At 32.9% G+C, this 13,128-nt stretch overlaps 2 protein-coding genes across 2 annotated transcripts; both read left to right on the top strand.

The window, feature by feature from the left end:
- Positions 1 to 94: 94 nt before the first annotated feature.
- On the top strand, positions 95 to 10,817 carry Polr1A (RNA polymerase I subunit RpI1). The gene is made up of 3 exons (XM_015939634.3): positions 95 to 289; positions 371 to 5,365; positions 5,434 to 10,817. Exons 1-3 carry the CDS (start codon positions 127 to 129, stop codon positions 5,721 to 5,723), a joined length of 5,448 nt encoding a protein of 1,815 aa, XP_015795120.1. The 5' UTR covers positions 95 to 126; the 3' UTR covers positions 5,724 to 10,817.
- Positions 7,321 to 10,817, top strand: LOC149094079 (uncharacterized). The gene is made up of 2 exons (XM_089267887.1): positions 7,321 to 8,945; positions 9,852 to 10,817. The coding sequence occupies exon 1, from the start codon at positions 7,321 to 7,323 to the stop codon at positions 7,852 to 7,854; it is 534 nt and encodes a 177-aa protein (XP_089124013.1). The 3' UTR covers positions 7,855 to 8,945; positions 9,852 to 10,817.
- Positions 10,818 to 13,128: the final 2,311 nt, after the last annotated feature.

Here is a 13,128-nt window from a genome sequence, read left to right as displayed (position 1 = left end):
ATGCATGAAAGTTTTGCATGAAAACATCACAACCAAACACATTTTCGGTTTATAAATAAGATCATAGCCATGTGTTTGTTCAATTACTTTTATCTTGTTTAGTTTGGTATATTTAATTATTTTGGAATGAATATATCGTTGTTATCTCAATTTTCCCTTGCAACTGTATCATTCAAACCCTATTCTCGCCAAGAGCTCAAAAAGTCAAGCGTACTTGAGGTGACAAACCCGGTATCGTTTGATGCTCTTGGGCATCCGACAAAAGGTGGTCTGCATGATCCTGTTTTAGGTGAGCTTTTTTTTAATTTTTGTCTTTTCTTTTTGAATTAGACTTGATAATGAACCTTGCCTTATTTTTCCCATCTTTTAGGTCCTAGTCGAAGGGATGATATATGTGAAACCTGTAATCTTGGAGGACATGGCAAGGATGAGTGTCCAGGACATTTTGGACATATCAGTCTTCCTGTACCGATTTATAACCCATTTTTTATTCGTCAAATGTTTCAAATGTTATCCATGTGTTGTTTTAGCTGCCATCATTTATTGTTTCACCCTGCTAACCTGCAAGTTGTTCTATACCAACTTCAAGCTCTTGATTATGGCCTTGATTACCTTGTTGATGAACTTCAATCTGTAGCCAATGATTTATCCAATATAAAATCTGACAAAGGTCCTGAGTTTATAGATTTTCTCAAAGCAAAATTATCTGAATGTATTGAGAATGCATTGAAACAAAACTCTACAAACTCAAAAAACGATGTCAGTCAAGTCAGGAATGTCATTGATCGCAAGCAAAATTTAATGAAAGCTCTTCTTCAAGGCAAATTGGTCAAAATTATAAAAAATTGTGCACATTGTAATAACAAAAAATTCAACATGAGTCTTGTTAACAACTCTATGGTGCTAATGTCTCAACCAAAATCTCTACCAAAGCATTATGGATTTACAGCATCTAACGAAACTCCCGAAACGTCTGGAAGTGTTCTTAAAGATAAAGTTCAAGAAGTTGACTCTTCTGGAAAATCGTTCTTAACCCCATTGGTTGCCAGAGATCATTTGAGACAACTCTATAAAAATGAAACTGAAACATTAAAAAGAATGTTGAAACTCATCCATACAGAAGAAGGACTCGAAGATGCTCTTGAAGGAGATGATAGTGCCATAGACGTCTTTTTTATGGACATGATACCAGTGACTCCACCACGATTTCGTCCTCTACACATGATGGGAGGTAAATCTTATGAAGATGAGACAACTACAATGTTAACTCAAGTGATTTTAGCATCAGAAGGCTTAAAGAATAGTTTGAAAAGTTTACAAAATCTAGACCAAACATCTGTCAAGGAGAAAACCCAAGAGATGACCAAACTTCACTCTGCTTGGGGCCGTCTTCAAATTTTATGCAACAGAATTTATGATAGTGAGATGGACAAGCTACCAGAAAAGAAGGCTCCCGGTGTTCGTCAAATATTAGAGAAAAAAGAAGGTTTATTCCGAAAGAATATGATGGGGAAAAGAGTAAACTATGCAGCTCGTTCAGTTATCTCTCCTGATCCATATATATCTGTTGATGAAATCGGTATTCCTGAAATTTTTGCTACTAGGTTATCTTATCCCCAACCAGTAACTCCTTGGAACGTTGAAGTGATGAAAAAGGCCGTTATAAATGGTCCCGACATTCATCCTGGTGCTTTGTCAGTCACTCTTGAGGATGGTTCAGTTATGAGGTTAAGAGCTAATGATCCAGAGCAAAGAGCCAGAATCGCTAATTTACTTGGACAACATAAACCTGGATCTAGAACTGTTAATCGTCATCTGATCAATGGAGATATTTTACTTCTAAATCGTCAACCAACTCTTCACAAGCCAAGTATAATGGCTCATAAAGCTCGAGTCTTAAAACGTGAAAAGACACTTCGATTACATTATTCCAACTGTAAATGTTATAACGCCGATTTCGATGGGGATGAAATGAATGCCCATTTTCCGCAAAGTGAACTTGCTCGCTCAGAAGCTTACAACATTGTCAGTGTCAACAAACAGTATCTTGTTCCAAAGGATGGTTCGCCTTTAGGTGGTCTCATTCAAGATCACATTGTTTCAGCAACTCTTCTTACTATGAAAGGTAACTTTTTCAATCGGAAAGACTATCAGCAACTAGTATTCAGTGCCTTGTTCAATCAAAAAACTCCAATCAAATTAGTGAAACCCACTATTTGGAGACCTGTGCCTCTATGGTCTGGTAAACAAATCATTACCACATTGATTATCAACTTAGTTCCTCCGGATAAGACTCCACCGACTCTTTACATATCTTCTAAAGTCAATAGCAAAACCCTTAGTTCGGGAAATTTTAGAGATATTACTGTATCTAAATATTATACACCTGAAGAATTGGATGACTCTACCGTCATCATTAGACAAGGAGAAGTTTTGCAAGGATTGATTGACAAAGCCAACATTGGACCGACACCTTATGGTTTGATTCACATTTGCTATGAACTTTATGGTGGTGAAGTTTCAAACAGTTTACTAACTGCAATCGCTCGTTTATGTACTGTCTATCTTCAAGTCCATGGAGGAGTAACGTTAGGTATAGAAGATATTATTGTGAATGAGAATGCTGACAGGAAACGCAGTGAGATAATCAGAGCTTCAACTACTGTTGGTGATGAAGCAGCTACTCAAGCAGTTGGCTTACCAATCACTTGTGAAAAGTCTGTTCTCGTAAAGAGATTACGGGAATGGCATGCATCTCAAGATCCAGTTTTAATGAAAACTCTTGATAGTTGTATGAAATCTAAAACAGATGAAGTAAACGATGGAATAACTAAAGTATGTTTACCAGCTGGGCTGATTAAAAAGTTTCCGCATAACAATCTGCAACTAATGATTCAATCAGGAGCTAAGGGAGGAACTGTCAATGCATTACAAATCTCTTGTTTACTTGGTCAAATTGAATTGGAAGGAAAACGTGTTCCACTTATGATGAGCGGTCGAACATTACCAAGCTTCGTACCCTATGACACATCTCCAAAAGCTGGAGGATTCGTTACAGGACGTTTCTTAACAGGAATTCGACCACAAGAGTTTTTCTTCCATTGTATGGCTGGTCGTGAAGGTTTGATAGATACAGCTGTCAAAACATCTAGATCAGGTTATCTTCAAAGATGTTTAATCAAGCATCTAGAGGGACTGACTGTTCAATATGATTCAACTGTAAGAGATATTGATGGAAGTCTTGTTCAATTACAGTATGGTGAAGACGGTATCGACGTCTTGAAAAGCCAACTTTTAAAACCTAAAGCTATGCCTCTACTCATTCATAATAGAGCTGTGCTTATGCCTACTGATGAAGAACTGTCTCGACTCCAACTTTCACCTGATATTTTAGCAAAGATTGAAGAATATAGACAAAATATTTCAGACTGGGAAGAAATTAATGAAATGGATCGCTTGAAGCGTCGTATAGGATCTGGATTTCAGGAATATTTCGAGGTAAAGCTTCGTGATTACAAAAATAATTTGCCGGAATCCGTTGGACCTACAGAACTTTCTCAAGAAGATTACTCAACTATCATTGATTCTTGGTTCCAATTAAGTAAAAATGACAAAAGACAGTTGAATTTCTACTTTTTACCTTGCCCTGGTCCGTTATCTATTGATTTTCGACCAAATCATCATTTCGGAGTGCTTCCGGAAAAAATGGAATATCAAATCCAAAATTATGTTAAATCATCTCCTGATGGACTAGTTTTTGATCCTAGCGTTGATGTTGGTGACGAGTCTTGGAAAGGAAAGCAAATCGTTACAATTACTGAACTTAAAAATTTGATTAACTCTCGCTTCATGAAATCTTTAGCCGATCCAGGAGAATCAGTTGGACTTTTAGCTGCTCAGTCAATTGGAGAACCTTCAACTCAAATGACTTTAAATACTTTCCATTTCGCTGGTCGAGGAGACATGAACGTTACTTTGGGTATACCTCGACTTCGAGAAATTTTAATGACTGCTTCACCTAAAATAGCAACTCCCAATATGGATATTCCATTCAGAAGTGATTTCGATGAAAATAGGATTGATGCAGTTCGGAAAAGAATGAGTTCAGTTAAGTTGTGTGATGTCCTCGAGACTATCGATGTCAAAGAAATATTGACTATCAACGAAAAAACTTGTGCTCGGTATTATGATATAGTGTTTAAGTTTCTACCATATCAAACTTACAAAAAGAAATTTAATGCTAAACCTGCTAAAATTTTGTCTTACATGGAGTCTACTTTCATTAAAAATTTAATCAACGCAATAAAACGAGCTCAAATCATTCAAAGGAAATACAATTCTCTATACGACCATTCAATGCACCACAGGGAAGCTAAAGGAGGTGATGAAAATGAAGGAGCACCTTCCGCTCCAACTAGAGAAAATCCTGATGCTGTTAGCTCTGATGAGGAAGATAACGCAGTTGAAGAAGATACACACGCCGTTAGAACTAAAGCTCATAGGAATCAAGAGCTCGATTATGAAGAACCAGAAGAAGAGGAAATCGAAGCTAATAAGGAACCAGAGGAAGATCAAACTGATAATATTACAACTCTTGAGCCAGATGAAGAAGTACATCCGAAAGTAGATGAAGATGAAGAATTACAGCAACAAAATGAGCAGGAATCAGCGGAATCGCAAAAGGAAAAACAACCAGAAACAAACGAAAGGCAAGATGATGATTGGAATCCATTGCTTACGAAAACGTTAGAAAAAGAAAAGAAAGAAAAGGAAATGTTAGCTAAAAAGGCTCTAACAGAATCTTTGGTGAAAGAAAAAAGTTCCTTTATTGATCTCTATGATTATGATGAAGTAAAAAAAGAATGGTGTAGGGTTGTACTCAAGTTTCCTTTAAACACAGATAAGGTTGACATTGCGTCAATTGTTGAAGAGGAAGCACGTAAATCTTACATTTTTAAAATTGGTTCAATCGATAAGGTATTCCTTGTTGAAGATCGTGAAGCTTCTAAACGTGGTGTTAGCCATGGTAAAATGATTAAAACCGAAGGAGTTGGATTTTTTGATCTCGTTAATATGCAATCAATATTTGATCTTAATCGAGTTTACAGCAATGACATTCATGCAATTGCTAATACTTATGGTATTGAAGCTGCTCGTAAAGCAATTACTATTGAAATTGCTAATGTTTTCGCTGTTTATGGAATTGAAGTGGATCCGAGACATCTTTCCCTAATTGCTGATTACATGACGTTCAATGGGACAATCAAAGGAATGAACCGAATTTCAATGGCGGGTAGTAGCTCACCTTTACAACAAATGACTTTTGAGACGACAGCAGCATTTTTGAAAAGTGCTCTGCTTTTAGGTAAATTATTCATTTACTTCAAGTTAATTACAACAATACAAAATCTAATTTCTCTCATTCTTTTGCAGATTTTAAAGACGAACTCAAATCACCTTCGGCCAGAATATTTGCTGGTCGACCTCCTCTAGTTGGAACTGGTATTTTAGGATTGATGCAAGATGGAACAGTTGAATATAAACCATCACAGCATCTCAGGTTTAAAAATATAAAAAATGACTCAAAGATATCACCTAAAAGCGGGCGTAAATTTGGACCAAGAAATCGTACCTCAAATAGATTTGGGAATCTTAAACGCAAACACCAAAGTCCTAACATTTCAATAGAAAAACCTCTGAACAAAAGAACGAAATTTGATTGATATTGTGTACAGTTAATTTAACTTTATTACTTCTAAAGAGAATCCAAATCTAAGAAACTTGTAATGAAAAAAAAAATCAACAGAATCTAAAAGAGACTTCTGGGAATATATGTTTTTGTTATGCAATTTTCATTGAATAAATTGTTTTTTCCTTTCACAAAAGACAAGAAAAAAACATACTTTGGTATTCAGTCTGTTAACCGGACCAACACAGTGAAAGATTCTTTAGATCATAAAGCTAGTTAGTACATTGATTTACTTGATTAATGATACTCACAGGAATAATGGTTCACACAACAACAACAAGACAGAGTAAACTTTCAAATGGAAACCAAAGAAGCAGAGAAACCAAGCAAAAAAGAAGAAAAGAAAGAATTAAGTGAAAAAGTTAGAAATATGAAAAAACGAATAATATCAGTGCATATAATATGAAAATAAATATAAAAAAGGAGTAGTAAACAAGAAGAAGATGGAAAGTAAAAGTGAAAATGAAATATCAAAAGAAGAGATTGAATGTACAAGAATAAGATGATGGTAATGATGATGATGATAAAAATCAAGTTGAAAAGGTAAAATGAAAAGGCAAATGCGAAGAAAAAAGGAAACTGAAAGAAAGATGATGAGACTATTTTCCCATTTTATGTTGATCACATTGATGTGTTTACTTGTTATTATCATGGGAGGATGACTTATTTTCTGTCAACTTTGCGCAAGTTTCTATTACCTTAGCAGAATTTTTCCTCATCTTTTCAACTTTGTTCATCCATCTCTTTCTTTCTTTTTCAGATGTAACCTAAATTTATGTGTACGGCGAGCTATTCACGTACGAATAATTGTGATTCCAGTATTTGCAAGGAAACAATGAAAAAGCGATGGTGATCATGGCAGAGCATTAACGGATCTAATGGAGGAAAGACAAAGACGTAAAAAGAGTTATAAATGTATTAACCAAAAAAAAGGAGAAAGGGATGTGGAAGAATTGGATGAAAAGATGGAGCAGGAGCAATGCTACATGAAATAAACGGAAGATTCTGAGAGATTGTTTTATCTTAGTCAAGCTGAAAAATAAAATAGGAAAAGAGCAAGATCCAAGTTAGCATCGTTTGAAGAGGACAAAAAAGAGTGCATAGAGGACTGACAAAGACATTAGTGAGAAGAAGAGAAAAAAGAAGCTTGTAAAAAGAGCAAATTTAATCAACATGGGTTTCATTTCAATCAAAAGTGAATAGCCATTCACATAGTATTTTTAACTCTTATTATTTCCACCTTTTTTTTCCTATCATTTTCACCCATTTATGTCATCAGTTCATCACAAACTATTATCATCTGAGTTAACAGTTAACATTTTACTCACCAGTTTTCTTCATGGCTTACTTCAACTCGTTTTCCCTCCATCGTTTTGTTTATTTTTCATAGTAACTCTGTTATTGCTTTATTTTGTTTACTAATTTTTTTGGCTTGTGTCAGTTTCCCTCGTTTCTTGGTGTTAAGTTTACCACATCATTTACTTCAAAATCTGGTATCAATATTATCGCCTACTTTATCATCATCTTAACCAACATTCTCTACAAACGACCAACAATAATTTACCTCACTAATGCTTGGTGCTCAAGTCCGTTATTGGGAGCGTAAAAGGCACCCAGAACGTTATGGCCCTGGTGATAGTGAATCCCATCAATCATATTTTGTTCCTCGTTTATCTAAGGATGGTCAACGATATCTTTTGATATTTATCTTCTCAAGCCATATTCTAGCTCTACCTCTTCTCCATTTTCTGGCCTCTAAATCATTTAACATTGTTGACATAATATTCAATTGGTTAACCTATGACATTCTGCTCCATGAGATTGCCCTGTCAGTTGGACTGTTTGGTTCAATAACTGCTAAATGGAAACCTCTAATCATTGCCATATTCCTTCTAATGGTTGCCATTTTGTGTGATATTGCTGTAACTAGTTTTTGTACCAAATGGAATGCCAATGCTCTTGTATCTATTTTTATGTGGGTTCTGATAGCTCTTGAAATTGCGTTGGCTCACTCATTGGCTAAACATTATAAAAGGATTGAAGAAATGCCTCGGGAACCTCTAAATGGACCAAGAAAAGGTAATCAAAGTTATCATTACAGTTGAAGAAACCCTGAAAACTGTTACATGGGGATGGAATTGATTATATTGGTAGACCAATAATAATAACGGTTACAGAAGATGATGATGACAAACTCCCTTTGGGATAAGAGATGTAAAATGTAAACAAAACAAAATGATGATGAAAAAGAGCCAAAAGGAATAAGATTGTAAATGCAATAATAATAATAATAAAAGGCAAAGATCAACAAGCAAGGAAACCAACAAGCAATCCTAGGCTAAGCAGATATATTCATACAGACACGAAAAAGTAAACTGGGTTAACATTGTTGTAACAGAATGTCAAAAAGAAGAGGAGAAAAGGAAGAAGAAGAAGAAGAAGAAAAGAAATTCAATTTATAACATTTTCATGGTGATGTTTAATGATGATGAACCTGATGATAAATTACTTGTAAAAGGAGCAACAGAAATAGAGATGATAAGCGTGACAAGTTATTCATTTTTAATGGAATCATACAGATTCTAATTGACATCAATCAGTCTCACAAGCTTCTTTTTCCCTTCTTGAAAATGTTTTTGTTTTACTGCACGCAATCAAAGAAACATGAAGAAATGGAATGGAAAGGGCACAAAAGAGGAACAAAAATGATATAACTGTCATCAGAAGGGGAAAATGAGCCAAATCAATGTCAAACCAAGAAAGTAAACCACCATAAATATCAAGACCAAAGTTATTTCAACATCATTTCACCTGTAAATCAATATTTTTAACCCTTTTCTTTCATCAAAACCATATTATATACCCTTCGTATTTAACCATTGGTGCCATCCAAATATTTCTACATGTTAAATCATCAAGCCATCAAGTCATCATCATAATCCAAAGCAAGCTAAAACAATTAAACCCACCAATGCCAGTCAATATCATTACCATTGAACCGTTGAGCAAATTCAATGGCCTAGCTTCACGATGACCACTATCTTATATAACCTCCTTTTACCTGTATCTTTCAAGTTATCTAATTTCGTCGTAACCCGTCAATGCCAATCAATATGCGAGCTAATTCATGGATTGATTTAATTTGGATTGCAGTTTTAATATGCCATGAAATATCAAAGCAGTGAACTTTAACACGGTAGATATAATTGTTACCTTTCATATCACCATCAACGTTGTCTACTTTTACTCATAAAATGTACAGTTATTTACACGCATCGTGAGACAGAGATACATTTACAGAAATCCTTTTTTTCATAAGCAAACAATATAATAATTGTTGATATGTTCATCAAGAATGAAGATAACAGTTAGTGTACATCAGAATGGTTAAAAAGCAGTTTCCTAATATCAAAAGCTTTAGCTTAAGTAATGCTTGTCAAGTGCCATTACCTATGCTTCACAAATTATCATCATTTTATGGTATTATTATTTTCCCTGTATTTTGCTGATAGAAAGATGAATTTTACACTTATTCACAGTTTGGAAGCAACAACAGCAGCAGCAGCAAAAAAAGCCAGTTAAAGTAAAAATTAACTGACAGAAGTACATTAGCACCAACATTGAAAATTTAATAATATATGAAAAAAGACATGAAATAACAGACAAAATCTCCAATCTTATAAGATAATTTATATATTATAAAATATAAATTTGTATATTTTTCTCTTGATACTCAAAATTTTGCTGCTGTTTCTTGGAGTCTTTGCTTGCTTACATCTTATATCAGCTGCTTTCAACTGTAGTGAATCAATAATCATCAAGATGACAATTTAAGGTGCAAATAAATTTTATATCTTTAGTCCATGTAAATATATTGCATATCAGTTAAATTGAAAGAGGAACCTTTTCATTTGTTTGGTTAATCACACACAAATCAGTGAAAGATACCTTGAACCCTCAATCCTAAATCTTGAAATCTAATAATATAACAAAAGCTTTCATTCACAAACTTAATTTGTCTTGATGATTATCTTAATCTTCCTTCTAAACCGTCTCTAATTGTATTGAAACAAAGTAAATGCATTTCTAACTATATTCACAGTGACTGTTAAACTATTACAACGATTGATCAGCTGATTAATTGTTAATTATTTGGTGCTATTAATCGTCTCCTTACGGATTAACAAATCCAAATGCAGCCAAGGAAGACAAACAAAAGCCAAAACAAAAAGTCTATCTCAGATATAAATGTAAACTCGTTCCGTCGATGTTAAAACAAACCATCTTTTGTCTTGATCAACACAAAGTTAACTAATTATCATTATTATCTTAATAAGTCTTCCTTCACTTAATTAACTTGGCAATTAATGTTTTCTAATCTGTAATTAAACAGCTTATAATGAGAATTGACAATAATTTGAAACAAAAAAACGCCAAAACCTAAACCCAAACCCAAACCCAAAAAATATCAACGTTTTATTGACATTTTCATTATTTGATAAATCAACAGCTAAATGATCTTAAATGACAAACAAAGATCAACTGTTTAACCATCAAGATCCAGTATTAATCAGATTATTCAAGATTCACAATGAAGAGTGAAAAATTAATGGTTTTGATTCAAATATACAAAATGTTGTTTTTTGCTGTTTTCAAAATCACTCTTTGTTTTCCCATTCTGCTGAGTTTGTGATTTTTTCAGGACAAAAAAAACAATATCTTTCACCTCCAAGACAATTGAAAACATCATTGTTTTCATTGTAATAACAATCATCTTCGTTGTTGTCATCTTGATGATGTTAATGCTTGTGAAAATAAGCAAACCATGCAAGAATTGCCATGATTTGTTTTGAATTATTTACCAATGTTTTTTGTTGTTTTATCCAGTGTTTTTGTATTCCTTTGACTCCTTTTTGAAATATAAAAAAAAACCTTTCAAAAAATCGTCTTTTTTGGAGTTTAAAAAGGCAAAATACTCAAAGTTATAACTGTAATTTATTGTTCCTAATCAATTGTGTACATTTTAATTTGTAACTATCGTTTGAAAATAAAATCATATTCACTTTAATCATTTGCTTTGTTTTCCCATTATCTGATTATTCTTATACTTTCATTTTATTCATCTTTTTGGGTATATTTTGAGTGTTTTTTGGGTTCCATTTAACTCAACAATTTAGTTTTCCACTTATAAAATACACAAATTTAAATTAACATGTTCTGTAAATTGATTTGGTTAAACAGCATTTGAGACTCAATTTTCATTTGAAATGTTACGTTAATGCAACTTTCAAGTTTAATTCAATTTAAACTAAGTTAATTACTATTCATCATTAATTCCCATCATTTTGGGTAACCTTAATTCAATCAACCTTTTTCTCATTGGATTTACTTTGGACCTTTTTTCATCTGATTTTCGTGTCTGTTTTTGCATACAAATTGAAATGTGCATTTCAAAATATCCCATTATTTTAAATTATACAATCCAATCAGTTTACAATTGGTATTAGAATTAAGAAAAGGAAGAAAGGGTTCATCTATTATTTACTTGTAAGTTTCCTCAATAATCTCAACATTCGTGATTCTGTTGAATATTAGGCAAAATATGAGTTTCCATCATGATTAAATGGATAGATTAAACAATTGGTTTGCGCAAAATTGACCAACTCATCTAGTTTGTTCACATTTGTTTGAGGTTCAAGGGAAACAAACGAGCTGCAAATATTTTGATTTGGTTACCACCCAAACCTGAATCAAGAGCTTTCTTTTCTTCTATTGATTTTGGCTTTTCACCAAAACCATTAGACTTTTACAACATTGTTCACAGCACGAAGATGGATTAAGATGAATAAATTGGTAAGGGAAGGGAAAAAAAGATGATCCACACAGAAAAAAATATACAAATTAAAATAATTCACAGTGAAACATCTATTTAGTTATTCAAAAGGTAAATCAATGGATTCTGTCTTATGGTAAATTGTATAAACACAAAGGCTCCATAGTTTCTATGCAAAATTATACAGTAACGATGCAATTATAAACCAATAACTTTATGGTAATCATACCAATTTAACTGTTTTTTCAACAAAATTTAAAACACTCATGGAAATATTCACTAAATAGAAACAATCATCACAATATGTAACCCTTTTCAAGCTCACAGATAATCAATTTGTTGAACACACTAACAGGAAAAAGATATAACAATTTTCTTTCTAATGTAAACAAATTTCCAAAATATCAATACAAATTTCATCGATCTGATTTAACAGTTGATTTAAAATTAATGACAGTAGATTTGGAGGTTAAACGGAGTAAATAAGATCTTGAATTGTCACATTCGGAAAAGTCATTGTAGCTCAAATTATTTGTTATGATCAAAGGCATTACCAGATTGTTTACAAGCTGAATAGACATTGAATGTTTAGAAAACTGGATTTTTAGAAGATAATTTGTAACTAAGAAGTTCCAAATATTGAAATTTTTCCTTAGTTTGTCACTTAATTTAATAAAATATGAAATTAGCACCCATTAATTGATTATAAGTGCTGGATGAATAAAATTGTAGCTTCAATGCAGAAATGAAATTTTAGGGACAGTTTTAGTTTGAAATCAGCTCACTAGATGACACTACTGTGTATATTGGTTTCTTTTCTGATAACTTTTTCAATTTCAATGCAATTCAATAATAATCTCCAATTTTCATCTTTATTTGGCCGTAAAAATGGTATTTAGAAGCTTTCGATTGCCTCGAAAAAATTACAAAAGGTTAAAATAACAATCTAAGTAAATTATGGGCTCGGAGGGATTGAAATCAGTAGTTTCAATCTGCCAAAGCATACATTGTAAGTTGAAACTTACATCTTATAATATATCCTATTGAACTCGGAAATTATCTACTGATTGGCATAAAAGGTTCATTCCCAATTAAAATTTAGTTTTCTGGCTAAAGATCTGAAGTCATGGAACAATTGAATTTGGGAAACTCAAATCGAAATGAACTAGAAACAGTTTTGAAACGAAAGACTTGAACTGATTATACTCTAACAACAAGAAAAGTAAAAATCTATTTGAACTGATCACATCTATCACTGATATAATAGTAATTGCTATGAGCTTTCATACCACAAAATTACTGCTATTAGCAAATTCAATTTGTCATTCAAACGATATTTAAATACTTTGCATCTAGTAATTTCCCTAAATAGCTCAACCTCTCATGTTTTTTTGCACTTGAAACCGGTTAAGCATTGAAAGCAACGAAAAGGGATGAATATTTACAATGTAACTCAGAAATTACTTAAAATTGCTTCAATACCAAAGACACATTAATGATTGTTTCGAGATTGAAATTCTGGTCAGAATTAATAAATCTATCAATA

Source organism: Tetranychus urticae, chromosome 2, assembly GCF_039701765.1.
Source record: "Tetranychus urticae isolate SD_2017Ah chromosome 2, NJAU_TeUrti_SD_1.0, whole genome shotgun sequence".
Classification (NCBI taxonomy): Eukaryota; Metazoa; Arthropoda; class Arachnida; order Trombidiformes; family Tetranychidae; genus Tetranychus; species Tetranychus urticae.
The sequence above is the reverse complement of the archived record's forward strand: the minus strand, read 5'-3'. Positions and strand labels throughout refer to the sequence as shown.